This window comes from Onychomys torridus, chromosome 8, assembly GCF_903995425.1.
Source record: "Onychomys torridus chromosome 8, mOncTor1.1, whole genome shotgun sequence".
Taxonomy (NCBI): domain Eukaryota; kingdom Metazoa; phylum Chordata; class Mammalia; order Rodentia; family Cricetidae; genus Onychomys; species Onychomys torridus.
The window spans coordinates 109,270,362-109,289,048 of NC_050450.1; the positions used below are offsets into that span (position 1 = coordinate 109,270,362).

An 18,687-nucleotide genomic window follows, 5' to 3' on the forward strand; every position below is an offset into this window, starting at 1 on the left:
GTCTTCCCTATATTCCTGCCATTATTGCTTATTTTTGCTTCTCCCACAGACCATCTGTGACTCTTGACTCTCATCTGACCTAGATTCCTGTCTTCATGTCTTGGGCTGGGAGTAGGGTGTGGTGGTCTTTATTTCCTTATTCATTCTGGTGATTGAGTGTCCAAACTGGAGCATATCCTTCTTCCAAACCAGGCCTTTTCCAGTTGTACTATCCTGACTGGGCCAGCCTGAGTTTAGTGACTCAGTAGCTCAACAACTTTCACTTCCTCCCCTTGTCTCCCCTCCATTTCCTTCCCTGTTTCTTACAGAATACTGTCAAACTAGTTGAAATTAGCTTCTCAAAGATTTTTTTCTTTTAATCTTTTTTCAGTTTGTTTTTAAACAGCTGATCTGGACCTCTGAAGACCAAGCTGTCTTCACACTTGCTGCCATCCTCCTGCCTCTGCCTCCTGAGTGATAGGACTAACAAACTTATCCTATTCTCTTGTAGAAGTTTTTTTCTCTGTGTGCATTTTTTTTTTTTTTTTTGTTTGAGACAGGCTCTCTCTATACAGCCCTGGCCCTGGCTGTTCTGGAACATTCCTCTAGTTCAAGGCTGGCCCTGAACTCAGATCCAGTTGCTTCTGTCTCCTGAGTGCTGGGATTAAAGGGGTGAGTTACCACACCCAGCTTTCTTTTTTAAAGATTTATTTTGTTTTTAATTATATGTATGTGTGTCTATATGTGCTTGTGAGTGCAGGTGACCTGTAGTTAGAGTTTTCCTGCCTGGCCCAGTCAGGACAAATCTCTGTTACCCGCCAGTCCCACAGTCGCTCAGACCCGACCAAGAAAGCACACAGAAACTTACATTGTTTAGAAACTGTATGGCCGTGGCAGGCTTCTTGTTATCTGCTTCTTCTATCTTAAATTAACCCATTTCTGTTAGTCTATACTTTGCCACATGGCTTGTGGCTTACCAGTGTCTTTACATGTTACTTTTCATGGCAGCGGCTGGCGGTGTCCCCTCCAGCCTTCTACTTCCCAGAATTCTCTTCTCTCTTGTCCCGCCTATACTTCCTGCCTGGCCACTGGCCAATCAGAACTTTATTTACACAGAGCGATATCCACAGCAGTGACCAGGGAGGCCAGAAGTATCAGATACCCTGGAGCTGGAGATGTAGGTGATTGTGAACTATCACAGTTTCATTGCTGGGACATGAACTCTGATCCTTGCAATTAGTACACTCACTTAACCACTGAGCCAGCTCTCTAGCCCCCAGATTTTATTTGTTTGTTTTTTGAGACAGGAACTCGCTGTTTAGCCTAAGCCAGCCTTGAACCTTAGCTTCCCAACCCCTGGGACTGCAGGCATAAGCCACCATGCTTGACTGAGGAAATTATTTTACAGTTTTTGTGTAGTAAGTTCAGCATCTGGTCTTACTTCAGGGATGGTTTCTTTCTGTTCTGTTCTGTTTGTGTGGGTATGTACATTAAAGATTGAGCCGAGGGTCTAACATATGGTCTAGCACCAAACAATATACATAAATCTTTTTTGCTCCTTTGGTGAGTCACCCTTTCCTGTTTCTCTATGTACCTCTTCTGGCCCTGTGTGCACGTGAAGTGAAGGCACAGAATATATTCAAAATATTCACAAAGATAAAGTAGAAAATTAAAATAAATATTAAAAAGATTGTTTGGAGTCCTCATAGCTTAGATAGATTTTGCTTTTTTTTTTTTTGGTTTTTCGAGTGTTGCTTTGCGCCTTTTCCTGGTAACCCCGTCTGGCCTCAAACTCAAAGAGATCCGCCTGGCTCTGCCTCCCAAGTGCTGGGATTAAAGGCGTGCCCCACCACCACCACCGGCTGGAAAATGATTCTTATCTTATAGCCTGGTTTACTGTGTTCTATTTGCGTCATGCCCTTGTAGATTTTCTGTGCTAAGCAAACCTCCTATGTAGAGTCTGTTCCTAAGGCTAAAGTTGGCATGTAGTAGGAACAGTTGAATCTTGGGAAATAGGGAATCTAAGGAAAATGAAATGCCATTTCCTGTTGTCAAGTTAATACATAAAAGGATAACTGGTGAACTTCCTTTTAGAGTGAAATTTTGTTTGTTCATTTTGTGGTACTAGGGGAAGGGATTGAACTTAGGTCCTCATAGATCCCAGGCAAACATTATACCAACTGAGCCATTTTAGCCCCAGAATGGAATTGTGTTTTGTTTTATTTTTGGAGACAGGGTTTCTTGGTATAGCCCTGGCTGTCCTGGAACTTAGACCAGGCTGGCCTCAAACTCAGAGATCTGCCTGCCTTTGCCTCTTGAGTGCTGGGATTAAAGGCTTCTGCCACTATGCCCAGCTCAAAATGTCTTTTTGTTTTGTTTTGTTTTTTTGTTTGAGACAGGGTTTCTCTGTGTAGTTTTAGTTACTGTCCTGGAACTCACTCTGTAGCCCAGGCTGGCCTCAAACTCACAGAGATCCACCTGCTTCCTGAGTGCTGGGATTAAAGGCGCGCACCACCACCGGCTGGTTTCAAAATGGTCATTTTTTTTAATTGTATTTTGAGCAGTTACAGGTTCAGTGTGTAAAGAGATTTCCTTTAATACTCTCTGCCCAGTGACTAAGGATCATGTAAACTATGAGTCAAAATTTTGCTTAACCCACTAGGCAGCAGCTGAATACTTTTGTCTAGTAGTGTGTGAACCTCTGCTCCTTGCAGCCATGTTGGGCTCTAAAATATGCCCAATAGAGGGCAAGAGTTACCAGCTTGCTTCTTCGCTTGTTTCTCTGGATAATTTTGTTGTGAGAGTGATCAGAAGTACTGATAAGTATGCTGGGAACATTTATTACCTATGAGTAACAATAGAAATACTAGTTAGTGGGGCTGGAGAAATGGCTCAGAGGTTAAGAGCACTGACTGCTCTTCCAGAGGTCCTGAGTTCAATTCCCAGCAACCACATGGTAGCTCACAACCATCTGTTATGAGATCTGGTGCCCTCTTCTGGCTTGCAGTCATACATGCTGTATACATAATAAATAAATAAATCTTAAAAAAAAAAAAAAACAAAAAAAAAACTAACTAGTGGTCTAGGACAGCAGCTTAGTGGACTTATTCCTTTCCTTATAATCATCTAATTTGCCTCTTCAACAAATCAGGATATTTTAGAGAAATTCTGTGAGAAGTGGTACTGTGTTAGATACAGTACTTGTAGGGGTCTCACTGGAAACCTACAGGTCTGGTGGACTTAAGAAAAGTGGACACTATATGTGTGTGATTTCACACTCCCAGCACCTTGTGATCCACACTGTTAGACTTCTGAGGCAAAAACACAAGGATGTTCTCACAAAGTGGGGCAATTGAAGGCTATAAATAACCGTTCTTCAATGCAGGTCAGAATGAGCTGTCAGGGGATTTGAGGTTAGATTTTCAGAACCTTTGCTTTTGGAATTTGGACAAGGGACTGTAGACCTGTATAAGATAAAAGACAAGTCACGGGGAAGGGAAGGAAGAATACAATGCTAAGGGTAGCTCTTGCAGCTCTGTTTCTCTCTTCCAGGTTTTTTCCTTAGTTGTAGTCTTTTCGTAGCCTGTGGGTTCATCGTCACCCTGCCTACCCATTTCTCTGAATACACAGAACTGCTTACCTGTGCCTCCTTCTCACTTGAGCATTCCTCTAATCCCTGCTGAGTCACCAAGAGATAGATAGAATTTTTATCATCATCATCATTGCTTCTTTACTGTAATACAAATGCAGAAGTATCCTGACCCAGGTAAAACTTAATGAAAGCCACTTCTGTGGCCTGTCAAAGTTAGGATGCATATCATTAGTGTCCATCTTGACTGTTACCCCTCCCACACTGTGCCTCCTCCTTGGCTCTGGAACCACTGTCCTGAATTCTAAAACATATATCAGATATCTTTGCTTTTGAATGTATATGGAATAAAGAATAGACTCTGAGGTGAAGGGATTTGGGTAGTATGCTTATGAAATTAGTCTATGTCTTTAACATAACTATGGTTCATTTCATTTCTGTAAGGCTTTTGGTCTGGTTTTTTGAGACAGGGTTTCTGTGTGTAACCCTGACTGTCCTGGAACTTCCTCTGCAGACCAGGCTGGCTTCAAACTCACAGAGATCTGCTTGCCTCTGCCTCCTGAGTGTTGGGATTAAAGGGGTGCGACACTACTGCCCAGCTTCATTTCTGTAAAGCTTTTTTTTTTTTCTTTTAATAAATCTTTATTTATTATGTATATGGTGTTCTGCCTGCATGTATGCTTGCTTGGATGCCAGAAGAGGGCACCAGATCTCATTACAGATGGTTGTGAGCCACCATGTGGATGTTGGGAATTGAACTCAGGACCTCTAGGAAGAGCAGCCAGTGCTCCTAACCTCTAAGCTGTCTCCAGCCCTCTGTAAAGCTTTTAAGAATGTAAATTTAGTAAAATTTATTCTACTACAGATGAACACATAAAATAATTTTATTTGGAGCTACTATGGATAATGCTGTTATGAATATTCCAAGTGTTTTGCCTGCTTCGCTTTCAGGACTTTCACGGTTATAGGAACATTCCACCATATCTAGCTCTTTGGATAGATTTTAAGTTAGGAGGCTTTCTTAAAAACTTTTATTTATTATTTATTTATTTGTTTGTTTATTATTTTAGCATTTGTTTATTGAGATTAAGTACCATTCTGTGGCTCAGACCATCTTGGAACATCATATAGTTCAAGCTGGCTTGAATTCTTGGTAGGCCTGCCTCAGCTTTCCAATACTGAGATTACAAGTGTGTGAAACTGCAGCTATGCCTGGCTGGCTTTGTTCCTTTGAAACAGGGTCTCACTATGTCCTGCCTCAGCCTCCAAGAAAGAATTTTTGTTTTGCTTATTTTGAGACAGCGTCTCACTGTGTAGCCTTGGCTGGCCTAAAACTTGCTATGTAGACCAGGCTAGCCTCTATCCTGGCCTTCCACGTTCTAGTATTAAAGGAATACACCACCACACCTAGATAAAGGATATTTTTATTTATTTTATTTTATTTTACTTTAATGTATATGAGTGTCTTGCCTACATGTATGCCTGTGCACGTGTGCCCGGTACCCATGGAGGTCAGAAGATAGCATCAAATCCCCTGCAACTAGAGTTAGATAGTTGTGAACTGCTATGTGGGTTTTGGGAACTGAGCCCAGGTCCTCTACAAGAGCAAGTGCTCTTAATCATTGAGCCATCTCTCCAGCCTCCAAAAGGATGTTTGTTTGTTTGTTTGTTTGTTTGTTTGTTTGTTTGTTTTTATGGGGCGGGGTTTCTCTGTAGTTTTGGTACCTGTCCTGGATCTTACTCTGTAGCCCAGGCTGGACTGGAACTCACAGAGATCTGCCTCTCTCTGCCTCCTGAGTGCTGGGACTAAAGGCGTGTACCACCACCTCCCAGCCAAAAGGATGTTTTAAAATAGAAATTGTTGTTTTGTTGGATGCTTGTTTGTTTGAAACAGGGTATCTTTATGTAGTCCTTGTACTTGCTGTGTAGACCAAGTTGGCCTTGAACTCACAGAGATCCACCTGCCTCTGCCTTCTGAGAATATTCTAGTGTATATTTTTTTGGTGAGCTCATATGTGTTTCTGCTGGGTTTGCTTCTTAGCTTTCTCTTGCCTGGCTGAGGGGTGGTGCTTGCATTTACCTTTCATGCCTATAGCCATATAAAAGATACTGTGAACTGTAGCTCAGAGTGCTCTGCTTCATCAGTCTTGACATTTTTCTCTTCTTTTCATTTCTGGTACTTTAGCAGGTATTGTAGCTTGAATTTGTGTTTCCCTGCTAGCTGATAACTTTGAGGATCTTTTCATGTGCTAATTAGCCATTCTAATGACATTTTTTAAGACTCCTCTTGAGTGCAGGTGTGATGTGAAGTGTTGGGATGTGGGGCATATTTAGGTGGGCTTGTGGCATTTGTCACCACAGGTGCCTGAGTGTGGTGGAGGATAATCTTGTTATCAAGAGTTCTGATAATGAAATACTTTACCCAGAGTCAAACATGTAAAAACTCTTTACTGCTATGTGATTATCAACTTCATTAGTGATTAGAAAAAAGTACTTCTAGACTTTATACTCATTTTGCTCAGACCCTTCTAGATAAAGCAACAGTAACACTTCAGAGTTAGTGTGTGCACCCCAAAGTGTGGTCAGAGCTGTTTTTAGGGAAAGGACACCACTGTGGTTTGTTTTGTTTTGTTTTGTTTTGTTTGCTTTTCAAGACAGGGTTTCTTAGTGTAGCTTTGCGCCTTTCCTGGAACTTGCTTTGTAGACCAGGCTGGCCTTGAACTCACAGAGATCCTCTTGCCTCTGCCTCCCAAACGCTGAGATTAAAGGTGAGTGCCACCACCGCTCAGCTTGTTTGTTTTTAAATTAATTATTGTTGTATGTCTGTGAGTATGCACACTTTTCACAGGACATTTTTCAGGAGTTTGTTCTTTACTTTCACCCTGGGTTCTGGGGTTCAAACTCAGGTGATCAGGCCCACACAGCAGGCACTTTTACCAACTAAGCTATCCTGACTTGGTTGGTTGCTATTTTCAGTAAGCTTTCTTTGAAGTGTACTTGATTGATTGATTGATTGATTGATTGATTGAAGCTGAGGACCGAACCCAGGGCCTTGTGCTTGCTAGGCAAGCACTCTACCACTGAGCTAAATCCCCAACCCTGAAGTGTGCTTTATATAGAACAGAACAAACCTAGTCCGAGGGAGCCTTTCAAAGAGTTGATTGATGCTCGTATACATCCTGACAGTGTCCATCCCAGTCTGGAGAATAGAGCACCACATTTACCCTCAAAATTGCAGGCATCACCTTCCTGCGGGAGCCCTGGTAGTCATTGCTGTGTTCCCCTGGATCAGCCGTATGATTTTCAGGATTTCATTAAATACAATCAGGTGGAGCAAACTCTTGTGTTAGCTTTCTTTGAATGATGTTTTTGAGATGCATCTGTGTTACTTCCATGAGTGGTTTTCCTTTGCAGTGGTTGAGTGGCATTCTGTTGCATGGGAGAACCATTTGTGGATCCATTCTCCATTTGCTCAGTGTCTGTGTCCTGGTGTCATTAGCTCCTACCTGCTCCATTTGTTCTCCTGTTGCTCTGTTTCGTTCCTTCTCTCTACTTACTGGTTTGAAGCTAGAGCCGCATACATGCTAGACACACACTCTTATCACTGAGCTAATCATTACCTTTTTACTTTTTATTTTAAGATGGGGTCTCACTCTGTAGCCCAGGCAGGTCTTGAGCTTGTGACCCTTGCCTCTGCTTTCTCAGTAGCTGGCATGCCAGGCCTATACCACAATTGAGCCAGCTGTTCCAACAACATTGTCAGACAGAACAGTGGGTGTAGAGCTCTTTTCAGAGTCTTTGTTAGTAGAATTAGGGGACAGATTTGTTGAGACAAAATTGGTTGTATAAGGAAAGTCAGATGAGCCACCCAAACTGCTCATCACAAGCCACTAGGACACTGCACCAGGTCATGAGAGTCTTTGGAATCAAGGTTCACTGGTAGGTGTGCTCAGAAGCAAGTCCATCTGTGGAAATGTACCACCCACTATGGTTAACTAAGGGCCACTAATGTTACCAAGTTTCAATGTTTATTTGATTCCTGAGAGGACAGACACTTAAACAATTGGACTCATTGGAAGTGCTCTTTTTTTCTTTCTTCTTCCAAACTCCTCTAGCCTAGAAAGATGAAATTTTTTTCTTTAAAAATTTATGTTTTTCTTTTTTGATACAGGGCTCGTGTGGCTAAGGCTGACTTTGACTGGTCCTCCTGCCTCCACGTCTGATGTGCTGGGATTACAGGTGTGTACCATGACATCAGCTTCAGAATTGAAATTTAAGGAACTGTTTTAAGAAGTTGGAGAGAGCGCCAGGCGGTGGTGGCGCACGCCTGTAATCCCAGCACCCAGGAGGCAGAGGCAGGTGGATCTCTGTGAGTTCGAGGCCAGCCTGGTCTCCAAAGCGAGTCCCAGGAAAGGCACAAAGCTACACAGAGAAAACCTGTCTCGAAAACCCCCCCCCCAAAAAAAAAAAAAAAAGAAAGAAAGAAAGAAAAAAAAAGAAAAGAAGTTGGAGAGATGGCTCAACAGTTTTCTCACTGGCTGCTCTTGCAGAGGACCCAGATTCAGTTACCACATGGTGGCCTTCAAGCTCTCTGTGACTCCAGTTATAGGGGATCTGATGCCCTCTTCTGACCTCCATGGGTACCAGGAACTCACACAGTGTACAGACACATCTTTAATCCCAGTGTTCAGTGAGGTGATATATTGTGTACCCTAATAAACATGTAAATGGAACTTAGCTATTGCTGGGGACTACACCTGGCAGACATTTGATTTCCTTTTTACTTTTCTATTTTTGGTCTAGACTTCTTATTTTCTTATGCTGGTCTGAGTTCTCTCTCTCTCTCTCTCTCTCTCTCTCTCTCTCTCTCTGTGTGTGTGTGTGTCTGTCTGTCTGTCTGTCTGTCTGTCTGTCTCACACTCTTTCTGTCTGGACCTCTTGTCTGTCTTTTTGAGGTGAAGGGCATGTCTCACTCATGTAGCCTAGGTTGCCCTCTACCTTTGTTTAGCTAGAGTTGGTCTAGAACTCTTACTCCTACCTCCCAAGTGCTGGAGTCACAGGTGGTTGTCATTGTGTCTTATTTGTGGTTTCACTCATTAGATGACTGGTACATTGTGGGTGGGTTTTGAAGTGTTGAAGCCCAGGCTTTTGGTGGACAGCAGACAGGAACTGACCATTGATTTTTATTTCCAGGTGCACTTTCAGGTTTCCGAGCACAAATATCAAGATAACATTCACAGCCCTGTCCAGCGAGAAGAGAGAGAAGCAAGAAGCCCCAGCGTCTCCGGTGAAGCCTGTGCAGCCACACATCTCACCCCTGACCATCAGCATTCCAGACACCATGGCCCACCTCATCAGCCCCCTTCCCTCCCCAACGGGGACCATCAGGTAGAGCAGAGGTTGAAGGTGGCACATTCACAGGTTTTTTAGTCACATAGGTGTACCCAAAGTGACCCTATCTATTTCCACTGTAACTGGCTATCAGGTTTCAGTGTTGTCAGTTGTAGTTCTCACATGTTGGTAGGTTGTAGGATTACTGTTTGTTTGTATCCCTTTTGGGTTTTTTGTTTTGTTTTTTTACCAGAGCCATTTCTGTGGCCTTGGAATTACCCTTTGGAGTCTGGTGAGCACACCAGTGGTTATATAACTGAAGGCAATTGCACTCTTCCCAAGTCTCCCGAGTTACTGCTACCCAGAGGTAAGGGCTAAGGTCCCATGATCCCTTGCACCATCCATAACTGATGGTTAAGAGGGCTTGCCTTGTGCAGATCTGGTGTGAGTTTATGATAATGTTGATTGTCTTGTCTAGAGGTGATTTCACTGTCCTTGTCTCTGTCTTCCAGTTCATTCCCTGAGCCTTAGAGGGGATAGTATAAATGGCTTATTTCTGACTGAGCTCTCGTCCATCATTTATTCTCAGAATTGTGGGTATTCATGTGTTCCTTCACGTGCTAGTGGCAGAGAAAAGCGTTGAGGGAAGCTGTGGTGGCAGTAGGGGTGGAGCTGGGGTCTTTGGGGTCTCTAACCCTTATGACTGGGGCTCCTCCTTCTGTCCTCTCCCTCCCCCAACTCACAGAGCTCCTCTTGTCTCTGCCCCTGCTTTTGGATCCCAGCTCTAAGTCTAGTCCTGTTTCCATTTTTTAAAATATATATTTTCATCAAAGAGTTGACAGATTATCTAATTATATTTCTCCTAAAACTTCTCATGGACTGAGAGTGACTGAGTCTTTAGGTACCATACTCAGAAGCTGAAATATAAAATTTTAAGGGGCCAGAGAAATGGCTCAGTCTTTAAGAGCACTTCCTGCTTTTATAGTGGGACCCAGGTTCAGTTCCCAGCACAGCATAAGCATAGCAGCTCACAAACATCTAATTCCACTTCCAGGAAATCCAACACCCTCTTCTGGCCTCCACACACACCAGGCATGCATATGGTACATGTATACATAGGTAAACACTTTAAACATGTAACATAATTTTTTTTTTTTTTTTTTTTTTTTTTGGTTTTTTTCGAGACAGGGTTTCTCTGTGTAGCTTTGTGCCTTTCCTGGATCTCGCTCTGTAGCCCAGGCTGGCCTCGAACTCATAAAGATCCACCTGCCTCTGCCTCCCAAGGCGTGCACCACTACTGCCTGGCCCATAAATCTTTAAAAAAAAAATTAAGTTTGGTGCTGGAGAAATGTCTCAGAAGTTAAGAGAACTGGCTGCTTTTCCAGAGGACCCAGGTTTACTTCCCAGCATCTACATGGTAGCTCACAGCCATCTATAACTCCAGCTTCAGAGGATCTGATACCCTCACACAGACATACATACAGCAAAACACAAATGCACATAAAATTTTTTTTAAAAAATGTAAATTGCTGTTGACTGTGATGGCTTACTTTCTCTAGTAGAGTAAACGGAACACTGCCTTCTCACAGTCTGTCTTGACAGTTGCTTTTCCTGACACATCGCTACATGAAGAAATCTTAAATACCACAAAGAATTCCTAGGAGTACATTTTTTTCTTAAGAAATACTGCTAGTCTCATTTTTCTTTTTTTCAGTTTAGCTAGACATGGTAGCACATACAATTCCAGTGCTTCAGAAATAAGGCCAGAAAATTGCTACATGTTTAAGACCAGCCTGCAGTACAGAATGAAGGACTGTTTTAGGAAAAGTAAATGGCGCTGGAGAAATGTAACTCCAATTCCAGGAGATCCAACACCCTATCCTGGCCTCCTTTAGGCACTCACATAGTATACATGAAGGAAAACACATTAAAAAAAAAATTAGGGCTGGAGAGATGGCTCAGAGGTTAAGAGCACTGACTGCTCTCCCAGAGGTCCTGAGTTCAATTCCCAGCAACCATATGGTGGCTCACAATGATTTGCAATGAGACCTGGTGCCCTCTTCTGGCCTGCAGACATACATGCATGCAGAACACTGTGTACATAAATAAATAAATAAATCTTTTTTTTTTTTAAAGAGAGAGAGAGAGAAAGGAAGGAAGGAAGGAAGGAAGGAAGAAAGAAAGAAAGAAAGAAAGAAAGAAAGAAAGAAAGAAAGAAAACAAAAGAAGCAGAGACAGCCAGACGGTAATGGCGCACTACAGAGTAAACCCTGTCTCAAAAAACAAAAAAAAAAGGAAGAAAGAAAGAAAGAAAGAAATTTGGGAAAAAAAAATTAAATAAATACATCTTAAAAAAGAAATGTTTTGGGCTGGAGAGATGGCTCAGAAGTTAAGAACACTGACTCCTCTTTCAGAGGTCCTGAGTTCAATTCCCAGCTACCACATGGTGGCTCACAACCATCTGTAATGAGCTCTGGTACCCTCTTCTGGCCTGCAGTCAGACATGCTGTATACATAATAAATAAATACATCTTTTAAAAAAAAGAAAGAAAGAAAGAAATGTTTATTTTCCCTGATCTTGAGATATTTATTGAAAAACAGTACTATGTTTGCTTTAAAGTAGACTTTCCCACCCCCCACCCCTCTTTCACAGTGCTGCAAACTCCTGCCCATCCAGTCCCCGGGGAGCAGGATCTTCAGGGTACAAAATGGGCCGTGTGATACCATCTGACCTCAATTTAATGGCTGACACTTCACAGCCAGAAAATGAAAAGGAAGCTTCAGGTGGAGACAGCCCAAAGGTAAATGTCTATAGTCTTGTACCTGGGCCTGGGGAACATTATGTAAACATCGGTCATCTGTGTGACATCTTTTTAGGAACACCATGTTGTTTTAGTTCAGTTTCTCTGTTGTGATAAAACCCTGACCAAAAGCAGCTTGGGGGAGGAAAGGGTTGGTTTGTCTCACACATCCATCCACATAATGGTTCATTCCTGAGGACAGTCAGGGCAGGGATCCAGAATCAGGGACTGAAGCAGAGACCACGTGAGGAATGCCACTGCTTACTGGCCTTTTGCTTGCTTATGCCTCCAGAATCCCTTGCCCAATGGTGGCACTGCTGACAGTGGCTTAGCCCCATTCACATCAATAATTAATCAAGAAAATGCACCACACAAATTCCTGTAGGCTACTTTGATAGAGGTAATTCCTTAGTTGAGCTCTTCCCTATTGATCCTCGTTTATGTCAAGTGGACAAAAGCTAACCAGCACACCACATCAGTGAAATAGGCATCTATATGGATTTGATTCTGGTGTAACTGAATATGCCATAAGTCCGAGGGTTTGTAGTGCATTTTTTTTAAATCCTTCAACACCCATGTGAAGACCCTAGGGCAACTGTAAGGCACAGTGCTGATAGCTGAATATGTATGAGATTGTTAGTAACAGAAAGGCTGTTGTTGTAGTGTTAAGCAAAGAACAGTCTGTACATGTTGTTACTTCCATTATATATTTGAAAAATAATGACATATTCACACAGAACACAACAGAGCCATGGAGTGAGCAAGTAGCTGTGCACCTTGTGCATACAGAGGCATTCTTCGGTGGTCTAGTGAAACATCACAGTAGAAGGGAGTGGCTATGCTGCCAGAGCTAATAATGGTCCTTATGAGTTGTAGACTAAGGGCCATGCAGGAGCTGCTGGGTACTGGCTATACTGATGCTCACTTTGTAAAATTTGTTCCACCCATTTGGGTATATTCTGAGCATTTTCCATATTAGATTACTTAAAAATAAAAAGTATTTTTAGGCTCAGTATAGTATGTCTTTAATTTCAGCACTTGGGAAGGAGAGGTGGGAGGATCTCCGAGTTCAAAGCCATTCTGGTCTACATAGCAAGTTTCAGACCATTGGAGGTAGTTAGTGAGACATTGTTTCTAAAAACTCAAAAACAGCATTTTAAAGGCCAACAAAATAGATTAGCAGATAAAGGCACTTGTCACCAAGACTGAAGGTCTGAGTTTGATTCCTGGGATCCACATATTAGAAGAGAACTGACTCCCGGAACAAATGAAAACATCCTTAGAAACATATAAGAAAAAAAGCCCTAGGAAAACATTGGCCATTTGAGCAGGGATGGAGTCGAGCACATGGTGTAAGGACAGCTTCTCAGCCACAGCTCAGACTCAGGCTCTTGTTATCCCTGGTTCTTTTCCTAGAAACCTGGAATGTGCTCTTGTGGGTGCTTAGGCAGAGCCTTTTGTAGTCTAAGTGATAGCAAAATAAGGTTAGCCGTTTAAAGTGGGCTGTGGTAGTCTTCTGGATTCCGGCATTAGTTGGATGGTTAAGATTTTCCATATGGAGAATTGCCAAACATTTCTGTACCATCAACTTACAAGACAAAACTGTCTCGTCTTTCATCATTTCTGTTCTTTTATGCCTTCTGATTTTGCCTTTATCCCTAAGTGCATCTCTAGTGAGATGGTGTTCTTGTTTCGTTTTTTGAGATAGGGTCTTATTCTGTAGGCTGGCCTTAAATTCACTATATAGCACAATAATGGTTTGTTTTAAAACTGTAAAATCTAAAAATAAAAGTCAGGGTTGGGGAAGAGTCTGGAGATGTAGCTCAGCAATGCTTGTGATCAAATCCAGTCCTTATTCTGAATGTGCTTTGAATAAGTGATATCATTTGAATATACTCTTTTACAGATTGCTTCCTTTTTTTTTTTTTTGAGCTGAGGATCAAACCCAGGGCCTTGTGCTTGCTAGGCAAGCGCTCCACCACTGAGCTAAATCCCCAACCTCCTTTTCTTTTTTAAAGATTTTCTTATTTATTATATATACAGAGTTCTGTCTGCATGTATGCCTGCACACCAGAAGAGGGCACCAGATGTCATTATAGATGGTTGTGAGCCACCATGTGCTTGCTGGGAATTGAACTCAGGATCTCTGGGAAAGTAGCCAGTGCTCTTAACCTCTGAGCTATCTCTCCAGCCTGCAGATTGCTTCTTTTAATTTATATTGTTTTGCTATTTTCCAGAAGTTCATACAGGAACTGGGAACTCTCTTCTCAGAGGCTTATGCTGATACATGTGGGATTTTAATATGTTGGAAAAATGGAACTAACAGCAGACTAGAATGAGCAATGACTCTGAGTTCTTCATAGGCATGATTTTACATGTAGAACCTTGGCAGTAGATGGGCATTTGGACACTTCTGTCTCAAGTGTTCTTGTGATTTCTGGTGTATGGAAATATCCCCATCAGTACCACGATTGGGCTGCTGCTTGCTCTGCATCACACCTGGACTTACCAGTTCCTCTCTATGTTACAGGGTGCTTCTTGATATGAATTGTTTTGGATTTCACTCAAGTCCGGTGGCCTTGATCAGTTTTATTTTTTGTTTTTGTCTCTTAAATTTCCTCCTATGTGATTACCCCCACCCCATAGCATTTCTCTGTGTAATAGTCCTGGCTGTCCTGAAACTCTTTGTATACCAGGCTGGCCTCAAACTCAGAGATCCACCTCCTTCTCCTCCTGGGTACTGGGATTAAAGACATGTACCACCACTCCTGGTTCCTTATATGATTTTTAATCTTTCTATGGTGTTCTACAATTTTTCTACTTAATTTTTTTCCCAAATCTTCCCAATTATATTACTTTTATAATAGCAACACCATTGTTGCCAGGTAATGGTGACACACACCTTTCATCTCAGCACTTGAGAGGCAGAGGCAGTCAGATCTCTGAGTTTGAGGTCAGCCTGGTTTACAGAGTTCCAGGACAGCTAAGGCTACACAAAGAAACCCTGTCTTGGAAAACAATAGCAACAACAACAACAAAAAAAACCAGCACTGTTGCAAGAATACCTAAAAGAATACTCTTGACTCTTAGGTGTTTTTTTTTCCCCTAACACAGGATGACTCAAAGCCACCTTACTCCTATGCACAGTTGATAGTACAAGCAATTACAATGGCTCCTGATAAGCAGCTCACCCTCAATGGAATTTATACACACATCACTAAAAACTATCCGTACTACAGGACTGCAGACAAGGGCTGGCAGGTAAGTCCATTTCAGCGTGCTCTCATCCTGTGCATTGAAGATGCTGCTTGTCCAGGGAAGATATTAAAATACTGCTTTTTTTTTATATACTAGAAGTCATTAGAGGAGGGAGTCTCCCACTGAGAGAGTGTTAGGCCTGATAGTTCCCTGCTCTTCTACATAGAAGGAGCAGCAGTTCTGAAGAAAACTGCAACGGATGCTTTTACTATCTGGGAAATCAGGTTTTCCCTGGGATGTATAAAGCCTGGGATAGTAAACTGAAGTCCATTCTTACTCATTCACCTCTGCTTCAGAAATACAGGAACTTTATATTTCACAAAGACAGTTTTATAAATAGTTTTACTGGTGTTATCCCTCTTTTTTAGAATTGAGGGGGGTTTTTTTTGGTTGTTTTGGTTTGGTTTTTGGTTGTTTTCAAGACAGGGTTTCTATGGAGCCTGTCCTGGATCTCTCTCTGTAAACCAAGCTGGCCTCAAACTCAGAGATCCGCCTGCCTCTGCCTCCTGAGTGCTGGAATTAAAGGCGTGCACCACCACTGTCGGCTAGAATAGTTTTTATACTTGGCCTGTATTATATACAGTTACTTTGCAGAGTTCTCTACATCTAAAGAACCTGCACCTCCGGCCTCTACATAGTGCTGCTTTCCCGGGGGCTGAGGTTCCCCAGAAGGTTTTGTTTTTGTTTGTTTAGGTTTAGTTTTTGATTTTTGGGTTTGTTTTTATTTGTTTGTTTGTTTGCTTTTTGAGAAATGGTCTTACTATGCAGCTCTGGCTGTCCCAGAACTCACAATGTAGACCAGGGTAGCCTTGAACTCACAGAGATCTGCCTGGCTCTGCCTTACAAGTGCAAAAATGAAAGGTATGCATCACACCTGGCCTCTCTGTAAGTTTTAAATGATACATTGCACAGGCTTTTCTCTGTGTATCAGTTCTGTGTTGCCATTTACTGGATGTGTAGAAAACTTCAGAAATTGAGGTGATTTGGGAAAGGATAGGTTTGGAATACAGAATGTTAAACAAAAAACAATAAAAGAGATGTATTATGAATTTTTTTGTAATTCATTAAATAACCTGGAATTACAACAGCATTATTTTGAGGCTTTGGTTTGATGAATAAAGATAATTTTTAAAAAATGTTCAGTTGAGATTGTAACATGGGTGTGTAGGGGGGTAATGTTTTCTGTTTATTGAAAGAAAAAAAAAACACTTTAAAAATTATTTTGCTCTAGAACATTGTTAATCAACCTGGCTTTGAATTCACAGAGATGTGTCTGCCTTTGCCTGCTGGGTGCTGGGATTAAAGGTGTGTGCTACCATGCTTAGTTCTAAAAGCTGTTTTTACTTGCAGATATATAAACATGTTAAAACTAGATCCTTGCTGTGGAATTTTAAGGGATCTTTAATCATAGAAGGTGAAAAGTAAGACCTTTATCTCCCTCCCTGCCTTCCTTTCCTGATGTGCACAAGCTGTGCTTCTTAATCCCCACGGAGTCACAGGATTAGGAGAACATTCCCATATTCTGTTCTGTGTGAAGAGCCTTAATACAGTACATATTAAATTCCAGCTGTATTGAGCAGACAGTGCTCTTAACCCCAGAGCCATCTCTCCAGCCCTGTATTGACTTTTTAATCTGTGGGAATAGGCTGTTGAGTTCAAGTAGATTAACTGACCAGCTTGTCCTAGGTTTGACTCTCAGCACTTCCCTACCCCCACAGTGTGAAGTTTTTCTTAAAACACTATGATGATTTTTTAAAGTCTCAAAGAATACTGACTTCAATCTACTCTGCTCAGGTGACCACGGAGACCATGGAATACAGTCAGTGTGAGCATGTGAAGGCCCTTAAGATCTAAGGTTTTTTTGTTTTTTGTTTGTGTTTGTTTGTTTGTTTGTTTGTTGTTTTCGAGACAGGGTTTCTCTGCATAGTTTGGTGCCTGTCCTGAATCTTGCTCTATAGACCAGGCTGGCCTCAACCTCACAGAAATCCGCCTGGCTCTGCCTCCTGAGTGCTGGGATGAAAGGCGTGTACCACCACTGCCCTGCCTGTTGTTTGTTACTGTTTTTTAACATTCAGAATTCTGATGATTTGAAATACCTGTTTCCAGGGGCCTTCATGAGGTGTTTCTGAAAGCTTGAGTAAGACTTCGGTGTGGTTGGTTATGTCTGTGTGTTTGTGGTATATGCTTCCCCGAGGGATCCTGAGCTTTCTTGCAGAAGAGCTTGGAAGGGTAAGGGCACATGACCCTGCCAGCAACTGGGAATGACTTTACAAGCACTTAGGGCAAGGAAGCACCATGCAACTGCAAGAAGATCCATTGCTGTTGAATGGCTGTTAACTCTTCTTTTTACCCAGATATATTCTTCTCTGTACAGATCAAGGTTCATAAGATGACTGCGCCTCTCACCTGATTGGCTGCTCCAGGAATGCTTCATGCCTTCTGGCTCCACATAATTTAGTGGTAGAGGGATTGCCTGCTCCAGAATCTCTTTTAACTCATGGGCATACATTTTTAACTTGTTCCTATCCTTGCCTTTGGGATATTGATATTTATTAGGTCTTTTACTGCCATGAGAGCTCAGCTACCTTTCCAAAAACTATAACTTAAATCTCCGTATATCAGACCTTATTTATTCTGACATTTCTTTTGGGGGAGGGGAAGGGGGAAAAAACCTCTCAGTAGAACAGGTTATTTAAGAAAATTAGATTTCCAGGGCTGGAGAAATATATCAATTGGTTTAAAAAAAAAAAATTAACAGTTACAACTTGTGCACAAGGACTTGAGTTCCATCCACAGAATCCATGTAAAAATCTAGCTGCTGGGGAGGTTGAATACGGTCATCTCCCTTGGACTCACTGGCCAGACAGCCTGGCCTTTTTGGCAAGCTTTAGGCCTGTTAGAGACCCTGTCTCACAAAATACCAATATGTTTGGCTCCTAACGAATGAACCTCGAAGCTGTTTTCTGGCCTATACACACAGGCACACACAGGCACAGAGGTGGGTTTCCACCTGAGTCCTCTTCCCTAGCAGTGTGTTTGGAGGACATGAGTGTCCCCTCCCCATCTCAAAAGCTTCTGTCCCCAGGATTGCTTTTCATTGAACAGCTTTTTTTGTTAATTTACAAAGGAAATTTTACCATAAAATGGTGCAGTCTGAGTGATTGTTATAGAAAGAATATTTCTGTTTATATTTTCTGTCATAGTACCTCCCCCTCTCACCCCTTGCCTATCAAGTCTCCCTGTGTTGCTTAGGCTGGCCTAAAACTTGTGATATTCCTGCCTCAGCCTCCTAAATAGCTGGGGTTACAAATGCACTGTAATACCTGCTTCCAAAATGATTACTTAAAATTTTATAATTGTACCCAGCCTGGAGTGAGATGTTTACTGTGCCTAGAAAAAAGTATGAAGGGGTTGTGCATTTAGCTCAGTGGTAGAGCACTTGCTTAGCAAGCCCAAGGCTCTGGGTTCTGTCCTCAGCTTTGGAAAAACAAAAACAAAACAAAAAAGTATGAAAAGACTGGGCTGTCATCCTGTGAAGAGTCCAGAGCATCCGATGAGAATGCACTGAGTGATAGGAGCTAGAGTTCAGGCCCTAAGCTGGGATGGTAGCCTACTAGGAATGCTCAGAGCTGAGGATCGCTTGCTTTAGATGCTCTCTATATTTAGCATCGAAGAACTGCAGCCTTCTTTGTGTCTCTGAAGAAAGACAAAGAATTACTGTAGCACGAA

The 18,687-nt window shown here is 42.1% G+C and overlaps 1 protein-coding gene across 2 annotated transcripts in view; it reads left to right on the forward strand.

The window, feature by feature from the left end:
- Foxk2 (forkhead box K2) overlaps nt 1-18,687 on the forward strand; it is a 52,127-nt gene that overhangs the window by 15,681 nt on the left and 17,759 nt on the right. For both annotated transcript variants that reach the window (XM_036195949.1, XM_036195950.1), the window contains exons 2-4: nt 8,762-8,956; nt 11,553-11,700; nt 14,815-14,961. In XM_036195949.1, coding sequence (XP_036051842.1) covers nt 8,762-8,956; nt 11,553-11,700; nt 14,815-14,961 — 490 coding nt within the window. The remainder of the gene's footprint in view (nt 1-8,761; nt 8,957-11,552; nt 11,701-14,814; nt 14,962-18,687) is intronic.